Here is a 16,407-nt window from a genome sequence, read left to right on the forward strand (position 1 = left end):
CTGATAGGTGGAGCAATACACTCAAAGCTCCTGTCTCAAACACTTCGTTCTCGTTTTGTGTGTTTGAGGCTGTAGTCAGTTGGTGTCCAGGCGAATTGAGTGTGCGGACCCTGCATGTTGCGACTCTGTTACGCGATATCATCAGACGAACCTGCCAAGCGGCTTTCAGGCCTCGTCCGCGGATGTTGTCACCTTTTACCATGCCTAATTAGCTCGGAAGTCTGCGCAAGCTTTATTCCGATCTAATATTTAACGAGATACATTCCAGGATAGGACAAATGAAGTACCTTGATGGACCGTCTCAAAAGCTCAATGTTCGAGCTTCTGCCCACCACAGTAGTTCAACCAGCCCGGGAGCATTTGTTTACACATGACGGAGTTTGGACATCAAGGGCTTTTCTAGGCAACGACTTCCTTTATCCTTGTTTGAACCAGTTCACGGATTACAAGTCCTCTTCCCATATTTCACCTTCTCTCGAAGTCCGTATTATACACTTGAAAGCGTGATGGTGACCGGGTTGCCAGCGTCCGTGCCGTTCTCGCACTGCAATGAAAACGCTATCCCCTTGCATGTAGCCCGACCAGCATTGGGAGGGCGCGCAATCTGGCTAGAGAATGAGTTGCAGGAGTTTCTTTACAACGAAGGCGGAAACCCGTATGTTCGATGGCAAGGGATGATAGCAGGAGGCCGGCCGGGCGAGGCTCCCGCGAAGCCCATTGTGCAAGATGGTTTTGGAACACAGAGGGATGAGTTCGAGCCCAGATTTGGACGCCCCTTTGTGTCGGAAAAGCAACTCGTTCGGTCGGGGATTCTCGAGAATCGGTTTGGGGAGTACTTAGACTTGTTTCCCTGAGTGTATTGAATCAACAAAATGCGATGGCAAGTATTGTTTAATGCACAAAAAGTTCTATATTGACTGAAATGCTCTCGTAAGATGTGTAGCGTGATTCAGATGCAGCGTTGCTGACGAGACTCTCCAGTTACCTACCCTCCATCTCTAGGTAGACTACATAAGTAATTCCTTACAGCCACACAGGAAAGAAAGGTTTATAGGAACGAATTATTTGTGACATAGTTATCCAGACTTAAGCCACCCCACAACAAACATACAAATTCGCCTGGAGCCCAGAACAGTTCGTCTTGACAGAAGGATTCCATTTGTAAAAGTCATCCAGAGCAATTCCCCGGGCACCACAGATCGCCCAGCACCCGTCACCCGACTGAACGAGGTAAAAGTTGACGCAGTTCGTGATCATGCCCTCTTTCAGGGGGCTCTGCGACCAGAATCATTGAAGAAGAGCAACTACTCCGAGAGTTTTTCTTTTGATAAGCAAGTAAGATCCAATCTAGCCGGTCGCGTAAAGAAATTTTGACGAACCGCCGCGGCTGCAATACGCGCATCTTTTCAACATTTAAGGCGGACATCGCATTAAATCAGAGTGATAATCGGTATGTGAGTGATTCTGAGTTCAAATGATAAGTACATACTGTCTGGTGGTTTTTACATATTGTCTTCAATGGTTTTCAGCGGAATATTAGGCGTTATGCACCGCCAGTCGCGTCGAAGACATAGCTGGATACAGCTTGAAATAGGGCAAACATGATAGAGAACACGCCTTTTGGAAAGGATTCACGTGAAAGAAAGGGTAAATCAGCCCGCCGTTGAAGATTATTGGTGAGCCAGCCACCCTGTTCAAACGTTCAGTGCGTTAAAGTGAGCCAAGACTGCCGAAGCAAGGTTGCGTCTATCATCATTGTGGGGTTGCAGCACATCATCCCGCGATCGCTCTGTGAGCTTCTTAGCTACTCAATCTAAACGGCCGATTGTAGCATTGGATGTGATTACGTTGGTTCCAGTTACCGATATCGCATGCTGTTATCACTGTTTCTTCACTCCCACCCTGGTCATTTCTTCCTTCGCGTCTTGTCCCTCCACTTTTCACCAACTCGGTCTCCAACTTCACAAGCCTGTGGTGCATCAGAAAGATTGTAACTCTCTTGGATTATATTGCGCAATGGCTCATCTGAAATTCTGAAGACGCTAAGACTGGCCCAGACGGGTCCAAAATGAAACATATATCACGAGCACGAGCCTCCGTTTATTTTTGACTTGGTCAACCAAGTGATTTCGAGACTTCGAGTACTCCACCTAAAGCTGTCAGATCATTATGGCATCGGCTTTGAAAGAGTCCGTCCCGCGGGACAAATGGTGGAAAATCAAATGGTTTTCTGACGACGACACCCCGGAAGAGCGCCGTCTCATCACCAAGATCGACATGTTCCTGGTCCCGTACTCTGTCCTAGGATATTGGGTTAAGTACATCGACCAGTCTAACTTGAACAATGCCTACGTGGCCGGGATGAAAGAAGATCTTGGGTTCTACGGCAACGAACTAGTACAACTCCAGACCCTCTTTACCCTTGGTTCAGTGCTTGGACAAATTCCCTTTTTGTGAGCCCTCTTGTTGGAGTTGACTGTTTTGTTGCCAGCGCTGACAGGGTCTGCAGATTCATCATGACATATGTTCCTATACAGTATCTGGTGCCGATATGCGACGTCCTTTGGGGCGTGTTCACTCTCCTTCAGTATCGCGTCAACTCTTATGCGGAGTTGGCAGCGTATCGGTTCATGGTAGGCTGGTTTGAAGCCGCCTTCTTCCCCGCTATGCACTACGTTTTTGGTATGTCTTGACCTTTCATCAGCCATTTCGCTGCTCACTCGAAGCCAGGTTCTTGGTATAGGGGCCACGAGATTGCTCGCCGTGGTGGTATTTTCTACACGGGGTTGGCTGCGGGCACTCTTACTGCAGGCTTGATCCAAGCGGGCGCATCAACTTCTTTGGAGGGAGTTCGTGGTAAGATCACATTTAAAAACTTGAGAATTCCTTGGGTCAGATTATTGAATTCATCATACAGGTATGGAAGGATGGCGCTGGATGTACATCATCTGTGCGTTAATCACAATTCCTGTAGGCATCCTGGGTTACTTCGTCATCCCAGGAACCGTCGATCAGCCCAATAAATGGTGCGTCAACGACAATGATCTTCGAGTTGCTCGAGAGCGCCTCGAGAAACATGGGCATGTACTACACGGCAAGATGAGATTTGGTCATATCAAGCGCACCCTTTTGGGGTTCCGTTTCTGGCTGGTTATCACGACAGACGTTCTTTTCTGGAACGCAGGTATCCACAAGAACACCGGATCTTATCTCCTCTGGATCAAAAGTCTCGGTAGATACAGTGCAGCAAAGGTCAACGAGCTCGGCACTATTTCGCCGGCGTTGGGTATTGCCTACACGCTCATCGCCTGTTTCGCTTCGGACCTTTTCCTCGGACCAGCATGGGCCATCACTATTTGCTCCTTCTTGAACGCTGTGGGACTAGTCTTGTTGACCATATGGACAGTTCCTGAAGCAGGCTTGTGGTTTGGGTTCGCAACTATGTATTGGTCCAACGCCCTGTCATCCGTCTTCCACGGGTGGGTCAACAATCTACTGCGAGACAGCCCTGAGGAGCGAAGCTTCACCTTGGTTCTCATCAATCTTTTGTCTCAGAGTTCAACGGCATGGACGCCCTTGTTGACATTTCCAACGGTCGAGTCTCCGAGATACAGAAAGGGGTTCTCGTTCTGCCTTGGGTGCGCTATCGCGTTGATTCTATTCACGTGGATTATGCACTATTACCTGAAGAGAGATAAGAGACAAGACACCAGTCCGTCTGATGAGGAGACAGATGGGCAACAAGAAAGTGATTTGATATCTTCGGCCAAGGAAGGGACCCAGCAGTCTGGTACACCCATGACCGAGAAAGGCCCTGGAAGCACGTCTATCGGCCATGAAACCGCTAAGATAAGGGGTTGATAGTGGCACAGACGAACTTGGCCTTTTTTGATGTTGCTTGCAGGAGCTCTGGTCAAGAAAGAAATAGTTTCTCATAGCGAAACGGAACACTGGTGGTGGGGCATCATATTACCTGAAAAGAATTTGCTCACTTACTTACTTTATAAATTGTTACTGATTTAAATAAGTTTGAAATATAATGTTCCTGGTAGCCCGTGGCGGAGTAATAAACTCTGAAATTCGCGTCTCGTTAGAGATCTGAACACTAAATGACCCAATCCATCAACTCCGCAACCATTCCGCTCACTGATAAATTTGCTTTTACATGTGATCTGAATGGCCCTAGCACCTCACATTACGCTGGATTCGTGGAATTGAAAGCATTGTAATGTTTGAGCATTAGGCTTTTATTTGAAGATCCACCGATCTGAAGATCTATCGGGGTGACGAGCGGAGTTCTGAGGACCTGTGCGGAAATGAAAGAGTCTACTGTTTGTGGTTGCGTAGGTTCGGATGAACTCGCGTGAGCATCTACATCTATCGCACGATCTTGGAGATTGGCGTGGCACTTGCGGGGCTTCTTTATATGGAAACCCCCGCAAGAGTGACGGAGCGATGGTAATAGATCTCTGACACTGCCACGATCGGATACGGAAGCATAGCGATCTCTTCACCGATCGCCAATACGCGTGCGTCGAGAGCGCAACTGACCAGTTCGAGCGGCGCTTTGAGTTCAAACCGTGCGAGTGGATTTCAGTACTTAAGATCAACAAAAGACTTTGGTATTTCCCGAGTACAAAATTCGCTATCAGCTAGGAAACAAACGTCGATCGATATCCGTATGAGCTGGTCGGATATAGCCCCGCATGCCGTGTACTGCAGTCCAACATATGTAGAAAAGAAGCCATGCCGGGCTCAGGCTGAATGGTCCGTATTGCAAAGTCCCAGCGGCTCTGTGGCAAATTCATGGCCCTCCCACATGAACACTCCCCAACCTTCCCAGCCGGTGACGACCTTATCGTTTGGCAAAGGGTCGCAGCTCCCTGGATTAATACCTAGGCGAAACTGGAAGGGCTGAGGGTCGCTACCAAAGGTGATGTTCGTTAATGCGTTAAGGTTGCCGTTTTCGTCCTTGAAGGTTGCAACTGAGCACTTCGTTCCGGGCTGAAAGTTGCCAGAGAGACCACATCGAACGACCTGTGCAGGCTCGTCCCATGTGAGCCATAGCGTATCATAGTTGTAGTTCCTATTGCCGTATCCGGTGTCTTGCAAGCTGTTTCCCCAGCTGTCTCTCCAGCAGCAGTTACCAGCCATCGTATGGACGACGAAGAGGCCCATTAGGAGGAGTCGGGGGAGTGGTGATGTCGGCATCGTTAGAAGGCCCTGGAACTAACGGCTGCAAGAGTTGAATTGATGTTGTTCTTTTGAATTCGTTATGATTGATCGATTGTGGTCAGTTGTATGCCAATTAGAATCAGAAAGTGACTGAGAAAGGATCGTCGACAGAGGGACTTCGGCAAAGGCTGTTACGTTGAATAATATGCACCGCAAGAGGCGGCTAAGAGTCAAGAGTCATGATAAAGTAGAACCAGCAGGCAGGTGTCAGTCCTCGTTCTACCTTAGTCGGATATAAGATAGAGGCTGACAGGTGCTCTGACTCACGCGCAACGCGCCTCATTCTAGGCGGACACAAAGACAGAGGCGCTGACTTGCGCCCTGACTCATACGCAACATTCACTATGCGGATAATACCACCACCTGAGATGAACATTATCATCATTCGCTATATACCATGCTGTTATTGTTGTACGTGGCTAATGACCAACCAACGAAAAGCTCCCACCGGCAACCCCGAAGTTTCTACAGGGATCATCCTTCAAGGGGAGCTTAAAGGGAAGGAAGTGAAACCGAAGATAAGGCTTAGGCACACCCAACAAACTGTTGCCATATCTACAGCAACTGATAGTAAACCTGGTAGAGTGCTAGAAATGTGATCAAGGGAGAATGGCAACTGGTTAGGGGACAAGGCGCAAATGCGATGAAGTCATGTCGATATAGCTCAGATTCGGGACGTACCCGCCGAATACATTCACATCTATGAGCTGCTAAGTCATGCACATAAAGCAACGAGTTGGACGAGATGGTATGCCCATTCTTACTGCAGGAGCAGTCACTGCACATTAGGCGATGATGGACTTGCACAGGTCAGGACTGATCCTTCTCTGTGAACCCCTTCCCCACAACCATAGCCACCTCGCTGAGGGTTCGTGCGATCATCTGCCGACTCAGTCTCCCTGTCTCTAACAAGTCAACACTCGCCTAAGCGGCAATGCACATACATCCCCAAATGTCCACCCAGGGGATCCCCCCGCCCGCTTCGCTCGCAAAGTTTGTCTGCCTGTCGCCTGCGATGGACTGTCGTAGGTCCAGCCCTACATCAATCAAGTGTCCACAACCGCGTTGCATTCGGATACTTTACGAATTTGAGGCTTCATTGTTTTTGCGGAAGAAAGTAATGAACGTCATTTTTTCCTTTCACAAAGTCGAGGCAAGTGGCTAGTCATCTTGTTCAGAGCTCGGAACCGGGAGCGAGATCGAGTCCTAACATGCATAACCTAGTTTCAACTATATATACAGGGTTCTGGGCCTCATTTAAACTTGTCTTATGAGTGATTGATAGTCAGAGGTGAGTTTCTGACGCGCAGACGGCCAGCGCCGACATGGTCTACCCAGAGCGGCAAGAACGAGACCCGGCATCTCCGCAGGAACGAATAGGATAAAGTCGCGGATCCGTGCACACTTGTGATGAAAAGAATTCTCCTCAATTGTAGCTAGTATTAGCCCACATAAAAACTGAAAGACTGATTACAGCCCGCCATTTGGCCAATTGGGTACTGGTCAGCTGCCAGTGGTCACACGACACACCATAGTTGCACAGAGTTGATGTGCATCTCCACTCGAACTGCTGGTCGGAGCGCAAATGCCACACAGCGTCGACGGCGACATCAGGGACAAGTCGCATGATTGGGCCACCAAGCAGGCTTAAGCTCTCGCTGCTCTTCCTTTAAGTAGAGGGGAAAGGCCACCAATAGAATGGTAGCTATCATGTGTTTTCACATGGTTCGCATCCGAATGCTGTGTTATCTTAGGCTAGGCATGTGGGTCTCATCTGACTTCGATTTGATGTACGAGCTGATGCCGCACTCTGCCTGAACCTGCTTATATCCACACACACGCGTCCTGAGCAAAGCTGGCTCTTCAGTGTGTATGAAATGACGCGGTACTAACTGAACGCAGGGAAAAGTTCTGAAACTGATGTTCACGAGCTGTTTTCACTTGTGGCCTGCCGAAAAGTACATCAAAAATCAGGAGCAAATGCAACCCGACAGCCTCAATGAAGTGCTTCCTATACCTCCTTAAGGCGGCGGGTGATCTGGCTACGCTTGAGCGACATAATCGCATTACATAGATAAGCTTTCTTTTAATTGAGCAGGGATCATCGGCAAGAATCATATGAAAGGTTTGGTCATCTACCTATCCTGATAACGAGCGATGAAGTCCTTGATCTGCTCCGTATCGGCTTGATAACCGACACCCATCAATGGTTCTCCGCCCATGGTATGATGCGTGTATCCGTATCTGATACGCTGTGATCTCAGCTCCTTTGTGAGCTCTGTGCCATCCATCCAACTAGTATTCATGAGCAGGTCCATAAACTTCGAGTCACGAACCAAGGTTGAGACGTACCCCAGCACCTCAGGGCCATGAGCCAAGTGTGTGAATACGACGCTTAAAATGCCACATGCGAGAAGAATGAGACATGAAAGAAGGCAAAACCCAATCCACAGGCCCGATACCTGGAATACTTCGACGAGATTACTGACCTCTGACGAGATCGTGATGTTCGGTTCAAAGCTTGCCGTCTGACCCAAAGTACTGCTAGTAATCTGGAGCTCTTGTTGACTGAGCATCAGATACGTGTTGAGAAGTTGGTTTAGGCGGATCCCGATCTTGTCGTCCGGGAGATCATCAAGGCTGACGTCCGGCGACGAGCTAAGCTCTTTAAATGTCGGATCCTTCAAGTACTGGATCGAAAAGTCGGGAAACCCCCCAAGGGGCCGGCCTGTTGCTGCTAGAGGGAATTCTTTCGAAATGTAATAGAAGAGATGTGGCAGAGAGAGAATCGAGATGGCCTCAGGAGCGTGCGGCTGCTGAGATGGCCGCTGTGCAACTACCGCACAGGCGTGACGACCAGAAGTGGGCACATACGTGCAATTCACACGAGACTCCACGTATCTCTGTGTCACACCACAGACAGCTTCGAGTTTGGTTTCAGGCGTCCGAGTAGGCTTGATACTAGGGATGATGATCTGAAGAAGCAAGTTCGCCTCGCCAGCCTCGATGCCCGTCTCATTCACAAACAGTCTCAGCCCGTCCCTTATGTCTGCTCTGACGTCGGTGGTATTGAGCTTCTCAACCAATCGAGCATTTTGAACTTCCTGGTCTGCCCAGAATGGGTCGACAAATCGGTCAAGCGCAATGGCCCAAGTCGTTAGGTTTTGTGTGTTATTGACGTGATTCTTGACCCCGCGCCACGTCCCGTTGGGGGCCTTCAGAATGTTGTCACTATATGTATGACTATTGGCCCAGAATCCACTCGTAATGTTCGTCATGTTATCCTGCGGAAAGCTGATTGGAAACTTCGTGATGTTGTTGCAATCGAGATGGACGTAGCTACTCTCGACCGCGAATGTGACGTTGCCAATGGTTGAGTATTTGAGAGGGATCCCAGCCAAAGACGAGTATTGAACCTCTTGAGAATTGTGAGAAATCTCTGTCCAGTTGCTGGGCGCATTTTGGTCCAGGAAGGGAATCTTGACGTTTCCCCAATGGTCCATCGTATCGACCTGAATGGAGTCAGGCTGGGCAACGAATGAGGCATACACTGTTGCCAAGTACCCGAGAACACCAGCATTGGCTATCGCTACTATGGACGCGGTACTGGCCACAGGCAAGGTATTGAGTTGATTATTGGCGCCGGTATCGAAATAAGTTAGATCCGTAGTCGAGAACTCGGGTATGAATCTCGAGGACAGCATTCGTAGGATTGACTGGCCCCCGAGAGGTGAGAATGCCCAGATAAAGATCAGACCGAATCCGAGTAGGTTGACTGTGCGGAATTCAATCATAGTATGCAGAGTGGCGCCAACAGTACGGCTTCCCATCAATTGTTCCAGGCTGCCGACACTGGATCCTTTTTCGAGTCTCCATCGGGCAGCTTCAGCCATTAGTCTTCCAACAACAGCAGCAAAAAGAATCGGGAAAATAGTAGCAAGCTAGAAAGCCATCTGTTAGCTCACTGGGAGTGACTTCTACGCGTGAACATCGACTTACGACAGTGATGGCGTTCCGCCACTTTCTGTCAGTCTCCTCCTCGGTCCGAGTACCGTGTAGTCGCCAGACCAATATGATGAAGATCAGAACACCAAGCGGGAGCATGACTGCAGCGGCGTCTGCCAAAGCGGTCCACGTGGAAACATTGTGCTTGGGAAATTTGGCGCCGGCAGATCCTTTCTCGTTCGTAGACACGCGCTTGTAGTCCTTGGAGCCGCTTTCTCTGTCTCTCAAGTTTCGTGTTGAGTCACTGGCCCCCGAACTGCCGAGGAAGCTTTCTCTTGGCCGGTAAGACGTATCCTCTGGTGCACGCTGGTTTAGGCTTTGGCGGGTAAGGTTGAGGGAGTCTGGTGAAGTGCTACGTCGCAGGGACCAAGGAAACGACCGTGATGTATCTGGTTTCCTCATCTTGTGTCCAAATAGCTAAAGTCGTCTGAAAGTTTGGCCGACGGCGGGAAAATGTGAGAATGAGTTGGCATTGACTCTATGGAGACTGTCATCGTCTACTTATGCGGCATTGGACGGATGGGATAGATTCTTGCCTCCCGGGGTGGCCAGGCTCTTGCCAATTCTTCTCGCACCTGCGTGATTTCAGCCAATCGTCAACATCAATCGCTTTCAAAGCTGACTGCCAAGCATTGGAAACCCCTGCAGAAATGAGCTTATCGAAGCTAAAGCCTGTGAGCTCAGGACTATAGTGCTGTGACATGCAACGCACTAACCAACTGTGGTGCATTTCCGCCCCTCAGGAACAGGCTGGGTTGCATTTCTCCATGGTGTTGTGGGCTCACCCTGCTGTCTTGGGGAAAGATTGTTGGCTGATGCCAGGGTATCAGCCAGGTTCAGGCGTCGGTTGGCCTAGGCAGCCACTGTCACGTCCTGCATGCTGGCGGTTCAGAAATAGAGTCAAGAGACCCTGCCGCAGCAACATGATTGCTTAAACGGATTTGAGCGATTAAAGATATTCTGCTTCATGGGGAAGTCTTTGTCGCTTTGTTGGCCAGTGGAAGTCCAAGATCACTGTAGACGGACCTCGTTGGAGGTCAATCCGGCATACGTTTCTTCAGCTTGCTTCATCTATAATACTGCCCGTTACTTTCACAAATCGAAAAGCATTTTAGTTTGTGTAGGGAGTGTACCTGGGAGTTGTGACAGGCACCTTCCATTGGCCATTTCGTAGAGTTACTTCAGGCTTGCACTCGCAACAATGATTCAATTCGAATTTCCTGTCACATCAAAATGCGGGAAGACGTCCATTTAAGGTCTGCGAGAACTTTCTTGGCTCAGACTACTCCATCATCTGTAGATTGGTCACGCCGCGGCCTGGGCGGAGTTCCACTGCTCGTTGAATCTTTCCAGAGATCAGCGGTCTGAATTGACGGGAATATCGGACTCCGCCTTCGATTTCACAAGCGGGGCGGTCCGCACCTGCAAGCCTCCTCAGGGCGAAGCCATGTTGCTTCCTTCATTGGCTTCATTGGAGGGAGGATTGGATGGTACAAAAGTCCCATTCGGCTGCTGTGCTGCCTAGGGAGCTGAGCCCTGAAGTTGCTTGGCTGACGTCAAATTTAGTGCTAAACCGATGTTTTACTATTAGCCGAAGAAAGCTCGGAAAAGAAATGGTACGATGGTTGTATTCCTGTTGCTCCTAGGACTCAATTGAGCTGGGACTAGTGGTCAGCATAGCTTTAATCCCTTCACCCAGAAGCGATTTTGAATGCCTGGAATCAGGGACAGACGGTCTAAAATCCCAGGACTATTCGAGCCGTCGCTCCCGAGTGGTGTTTATCGGTCCCTGTGAGCCTCATTGCGTGCTTGGTTGCTCACAGCCACGCCGAGATCCGGTCCGCTTTGGCACATCATACTTGCAATTTCCTTTCACAGTAGAGTGCCCTGGATCTGGCAGCTCGTATTACCCCAGCCGAAGGAATGTCTGTCAGCATCGACGCCCCAATACGAAAAACGATTTCCTGATTAAATATGAAATACCGTTCGCGTCTCGAAATCTTCTGATCATCCGCTGCATCCCAAGTCGACCAAACATGCATCTTCCAGTCTTTACAGCGCTCATCTCTGTGGCTTCGGCCGTCCTCATCCAAGGGCCTCCCGGTCCTTATTCGGTTGCCCACAAGGTGCAATCTTTCGAGGATTCAGCAAGATGGGATCCATTGGCACCGGCGGATAAGCCGGAGAAACGACGCGTTGCAACATCAGCATTCATCCCCGTGAAGAAGGGTAACTGCTCGGACGATGTGGTCCCTTACATGACACCCATCACCGCCAAGGCAATGGCAGGGTTTTCCGCCTCGCTCGGGTTCGCTCTTCCCGACGACTTCTTCGACAACCTCGAGCTTGCATTCTGCAAGGTTGGGGAAACTTGCAAGTCCCGACGCGACGCGTCACAGAACAAGTACCCAGTAGTGCTGTTCTCTCCGGGACTTGGGGGCTCAAGACATTTGTACGGCGTTCTGGCTCGCTCGCTTGCCAGTTATGGCTATGTTGTTCTCACACTGGATCATACGTATGAGACCGGCGTAGTCGAATTTCCAGATGGAAGTGTAGTGTACAGTGTGGTCAACGCGACAGGAGGTCTTGCCCCATCCTACTTAGAGTCGCTTGTCGAGGTGCGGGAAACTCATCGTCTGTTGCATCCATCAAACGCTGACTTCAATTTCACAGACACGACGAGCCGACTTTTCCTTCGTCATCGATCAGTTGCAAACCCCCGATATAGCTGCTCAACTCGTGGCCGGCACGGGGGCGTCAATCGACTCTGCCAAGGTCTTTGTTTACGGCCACTCGCTCGGAGGAGCAACTTCTGCCGCTACGATCCTCACTGACGATCGTGTTCTCGGTGGGCTCAACTTTGACGGCGCCATGTATGGTCCAGTACCCACCGAAGGTAGCGACAAGCTCCTTGTGCTAGCCGGGACGCCAGTATTACCCCAGACAGTTTTCCCTGGGGTCCCATCTTGGAATGAAACGTACGACAAGCACCAGGGCCCTGCGCTTATCGTCACGATCAACGGTACAATGCACCCGACGTTCCTCGATGCGCCTCAACTTCCCCCGATCAAGGAACTTTTGAAGAATCCGGACTACACCGCTGCTCTCCAGGGTTTCCTCGGTACTATTGATGGCGACCGCGCTGGACAGCTCACCATTGACATCGTGAGGACCGCCTTGCATTCTGTGTTCGAAGGCAACAAGGATGAACTCTGCAGTATTGAGAAGCTCGGCCCGGAGCTTGACCTCCTGAAGATCAAGGGCCTCGGCTGTCCGCAGGAATGATGTGGGTTGCGGTAGTCAGTCACGACTCAGAATAAGAAATTACCTTAATGCAGATTTCTGAAAAGCTCGACGGGTAATAAGCTCTGTGCAAGATATTACTTCAGAAGGCTGAGGACGGATCGAAGTTAGTCTTGAGCATTCATAGCTGTGACAGGTGGAGGTTGAAATAAGATTCGAACGTTCTGACTATTCCTTCGTACATGAGGTCGTAAGGTTCCGGTCCGATATTATGCTGTTCCAGGAGTAAAGCCAGGTCGGTTCCAACCTGGTCGACCCCGCTGCGCAGAGTGACCGACTCCCTTCTCATCTCCTCGAAGATTTTCTGAATGTTTCTAGAGCGTTCGGCTCTTTTCTTGGCCTTTCTCTCCCTTTCTTCAGCCAACAAGCCTTGGTCGAGTTCTTTTTTGAGCATTGCCGCCTCGGCCGGCGACTTTTCTGGCGTGTATCCGGGAAACAGCGCTGCCTGCTCAAGCAACTCCAACCTTATTGTCTGAGTGTTGTTTTGAGTGAATCTTCATTCCCAAAAACAAAAGATGCCTCAGCGTGACGTTGGCATTGTTCCCAGCATTCCCTATGGCAGTTGGCAGTCGTGGTCTAGCTTCGTCAAGATGCGGTCTGAGTTCGCTAAGAGAGCCCAGAGGGCAGCATATCCGGCGAGTAAGCTGAGTTGTGTTGAGACAATAACTGAATTTGCCATGGTCCAAGGTCTCCCACCAGTCTGGCAACCCCAGGCCGTTCTGGACGAGAATGACTCTACGTCTGCTAGGTATAAGTTTCTTCATGTGTGATGCAGGGTCGCTCGTCTTGGTAGGGTTCCCGAACCGAAAGAACATCGCTGCGAGGTAATATGCCCATGATGAGGAGTCTGAGACCAGATTGTTTGTCGACATCAGCCCGTCGTTGGATGCAGAGCCGAGCTTCGCCGTGTCCAAGATTGCAAGACCGCCCATACGAACACCACCAAAGATGTCGATGTCAACTGCGACGAGGACGGGATACTGACAGCTTTCGCATGCCTCTTCCGGGGGTCGAAGATCTGATAAAGTACGCGTAAGTCTTCCTCGGCGTTGGCGTCCGGAATTCTATTACTTTGCAGTACACGCGACTCTCGCAGGTTGGTCTCCTTTTCAATGATGGTCATTCTGTCGGTTTCGATCGATTATTTTGAGAAATGTGGACGCTCGACGTATTATGAAGTTTAAGCAAGGAAAGACAAATGCTGGTATCCATATAAATTGGCCCCTTCTGTCCGGGCGCGGGCTAGACTAAATATCGCTTGGAGGTGGTTTGATGAGGTAGGTAGGTCGCTTGGTAACGGAAGCCTTTTGAGTCGAAGACATCATAGTCAGAAAATGAAAGTTTGACTTTAGATAAAGTTTGAATTGTTTTTCTTCTACAAAGCCATCTATGCCTCCATCGTGTGTTCTGATGCCGAGATTGAATAGGATGGGGCACTAGGATGCTGCTGTTAGGTTTGATAACCCCAAACAGAATTATAGCATTTATGTTTCTCTTAAAAGTTCCTTCTGCTCCAGTATGTACTCGTTATGTTCAATACCGTGTGATTATTTATCCTTCGTGATATGTTTCTATGGGGTATTCAAAAACAAGTGGTCGATGCTTCCATGTTGTGACGTTGATCTATCGTGGTCGTAAATAATTGCGGTATCGTCTAGCAGGCCATCATCAATCCAGCGACAACGGCCAGACTGAGAAGCATCTTGTTGTAATCCGATGCGCTGGCTGCGCTGGCGCCCGTTGGGGTTGAAGAAGCCGCCGCATTATCGGATGTAGGGGATGGGGTAGATCCTCCGGTTGATGCAGCTTCCGTGGTCGGTGCAGCGGAGGTCATATCTGTTGTGGCGCTCGCAGAAGCGCTAGCCGAGGTTGATGAGGCTTTGGTCGAGGTTGCTGATGATTTCGTAGAAGAGCTGGTCGTCTGGGCTCCAACGACTTCTTGAACCCATTTTCCAGCACTGCCAGAGTAGATGTCGAAGTAGTTGAGATGGTTGGCGGCCGTGTCGCCACCGGCACAGATCGGGTCGGACTCCACGCAGTACGAGCGGAAGAAAGCAGCGTAGGCTTTCATGCCAGCGAGCTGGTCATCCGGACGGGGGAAGAGGCCGTTAGCCCCGGATCCCGATTCGTAGTTGTACGGCTGGCTGGCGGTGTGTCGAACATCACCAAAGATCAACACCGCAGAGACTGGTGTCGAAACGTCAGTTTCTCAAATCCAAAAGTTCTATCACTTATTACTCACTCTTGTTTCCAGGAGCCTTCGTCGCGTCAAGACCAGCGTTTGGGGTCTGCTGGCAACCCTGGAAGAACGTGCCACCTCCACCACCCAGGATATCGCCGATGACATGACCTCCCTGTGAGTACCCACTCAACACTAACTTCGAGTCCGGACACCGCTTGTTGTACGCGGTGACCTGTGCCGTGCCGTTCGCAGCACCCTCTTCCACAGACTGGCAGTACGGCGCCTCCAGTGGGTTCCAAAACTGAATGTCCTCGTAATCGCAGCTATCGAGCCCGTCACAAATGGCCGTGACCAGCTTTCCCTGACGGCCCGGATATGGCTCGTTATTCCCGCGGGCGAGGAAGACGTGGACGTCGCGACACTCGCCGTCACCCGTAGATTGACGCGTGGCCACCGAGGCAGCCGAGGCCCATGGCAATGTGGAGACTAGGGCGAGCGCCGCTGAGAGACTTGAGACCATCTTGGATTCGGCGAACTGACGGACGGCGGCAGCAGTGTTCGGCGGATGAGGTGAGAGGTGAAAAAATTACAAGAGAAGGGACCTCAGCCGCACGCGACAAGGGCGGACATCCGGATCTTTTGAAGCTCAATCGTTTGGGGCTTCCTTGTTGCTTAAACTGGAGATTAATGAATTCCCCGGAACCAGCGAGGGATGCGCGGAGGCTGTCAAATACGAAGCGACGATAAGACGGGTCCACCGAGACCAGGGATCCCGGAAATTGATGCCCTGGTTTACCTGCCAAATCAACGTCATGTCTCCGGCCTAGCGCTATCTGTCAGGCAAAACCAGTGGTCTAGTTCCTGTTGATCCCCAGCAAGTGGATGCCGAATAGCTTGTTGGATATGTGACGAAAACATTTACTCATCGGGAGTTTCGTGTTGGCTGGAAGCCGCGTGGGAGCCGACGTTCGTTTACTGAGTCAGGGAGGGCTCCATCCGCTGGGCTTTTACAGGGAATAGCCAAGGCTGAGGCGCGGATCAGGATGGAATTGGCCTATGCGTTCGACGGGCTGGCTCGTAACGACCAAAATAGAGAGACGGTGTATCAGGTTGAGTGGTTCGGCGGATCACTTGCCGGAGAACCCGCATGTAGGGCCAGCAATGGTCAACAGACAACTTTTAAGCTCATGGGCCACCGCGATTCAGATGAGTGAAGCAGTCGTCAGCCATATGCATCAAATGTAATACGCGTTTATACTCAAGCCATACGACAAACCTCATGGCTGGCTTTTGAGCCGCGGCAAGCAAAGTTGCAGTTGCGCTGGCATGGGAGTGATGCTATATTCCTAGTCAAGTACCAACTGTGAGGATCAGAGGGTGGCTTAACTTGATCATACAATGTTTCTCGATACAAAGGTACTCAATGACGTGACATGAGACAGGTTGGAAAAGTCGATAGGTCGAGGAAACTTGTTCATCTCTTCTTACCATGAGAGAGGCTGTAGATCCCTACAGCCCTATGTTTAGATGTCCTGATTGATTTGGATACCCCATAAACTGCCCGATTTATAAATCGCCCATGATTTCGTGCTTGTGTCCCATGCGATATTCGAAGACCTCGGGTAACAAGTATGTATGGAATCCCTATCAGTTCACATCAAAGACCCGACACCAAAATATTG

General features: G+C 50.2%; 6 protein-coding genes across 6 annotated transcripts; 2 read left to right on the top strand and 4 right to left on the bottom strand.

The window, feature by feature from the left end:
• Positions 1-1,086: 1,086 nt before the first annotated feature.
• GCG54_00013363 (uncharacterized protein) lies at positions 1,087-1,257 on the bottom strand (the record flags this gene model as incomplete). Its single annotated transcript, XM_045413219.1, has 1 exon — positions 1,087-1,257. The coding sequence occupies one exon, from the start codon at positions 1,255-1,257 to the stop codon at positions 1,087-1,089; it is 171 nt and encodes a 56-aa protein (XP_045262415.1).
• Positions 1,258-2,169: 912 nt separating this feature from the next.
• On the top strand, positions 2,170-3,861 carry GCG54_00013364 (putative transporter SEO1; the record flags this gene model as incomplete). Its single annotated transcript, XM_045413220.1, has 4 exons — positions 2,170-2,453; positions 2,510-2,682; positions 2,731-2,856; positions 2,918-3,861. 4 exons carry the CDS (start codon positions 2,170-2,172, stop codon positions 3,859-3,861), a joined length of 1,527 nt encoding a protein of 508 aa, XP_045262416.1.
• Positions 3,862-4,755: 894 nt separating this feature from the next.
• GCG54_00013365 (uncharacterized protein) lies at positions 4,756-5,211 on the bottom strand (the record flags this gene model as incomplete). The annotated part of the gene is made up of 1 exon (XM_045413221.1): positions 4,756-5,211. One exon carries the CDS (start codon positions 5,209-5,211, stop codon positions 4,756-4,758), a length of 456 nt encoding a protein of 151 aa, XP_045262417.1.
• A 2,159-nt stretch (positions 5,212-7,370) lies between these two features.
• On the bottom strand, positions 7,371-9,642 carry GCG54_00013366 (uncharacterized protein; the record flags this gene model as incomplete). The annotated part of the gene is made up of 2 exons (XM_045413222.1): positions 7,371-9,176; positions 9,235-9,642. 2 exons carry the CDS (start codon positions 9,640-9,642, stop codon positions 7,371-7,373), a joined length of 2,214 nt encoding a protein of 737 aa, XP_045262418.1.
• A 1,634-nt stretch (positions 9,643-11,276) lies between these two features.
• GCG54_00013367 (Platelet-activating factor acetylhydrolase-like 2) lies at positions 11,277-12,525 on the top strand (the record flags this gene model as incomplete). Its single annotated transcript, XM_045413223.1, has 2 exons — positions 11,277-11,858; positions 11,914-12,525. 2 exons carry the CDS (start codon positions 11,277-11,279, stop codon positions 12,523-12,525), a joined length of 1,194 nt encoding a protein of 397 aa, XP_045262419.1.
• Positions 12,526-14,197: 1,672 nt separating this feature from the next.
• GCG54_00013368 (Acetylxylan esterase) lies at positions 14,198-15,245 on the bottom strand (the record flags this gene model as incomplete). Its single annotated transcript, XM_045413224.1, has 2 exons — positions 14,198-14,730; positions 14,786-15,245. 2 exons carry the CDS (start codon positions 15,243-15,245, stop codon positions 14,198-14,200), a joined length of 993 nt encoding a protein of 330 aa, XP_045262420.1.
• Positions 15,246-16,407: the final 1,162 nt, after the last annotated feature.

This window comes from Colletotrichum gloeosporioides (assembly GCF_011800055.1).
Source record: "Colletotrichum gloeosporioides strain Lc1 chromosome Unknown consensus_55, whole genome shotgun sequence".
Classification (NCBI taxonomy): Eukaryota; Fungi; Ascomycota; class Sordariomycetes; order Glomerellales; family Glomerellaceae; genus Colletotrichum; species Colletotrichum gloeosporioides.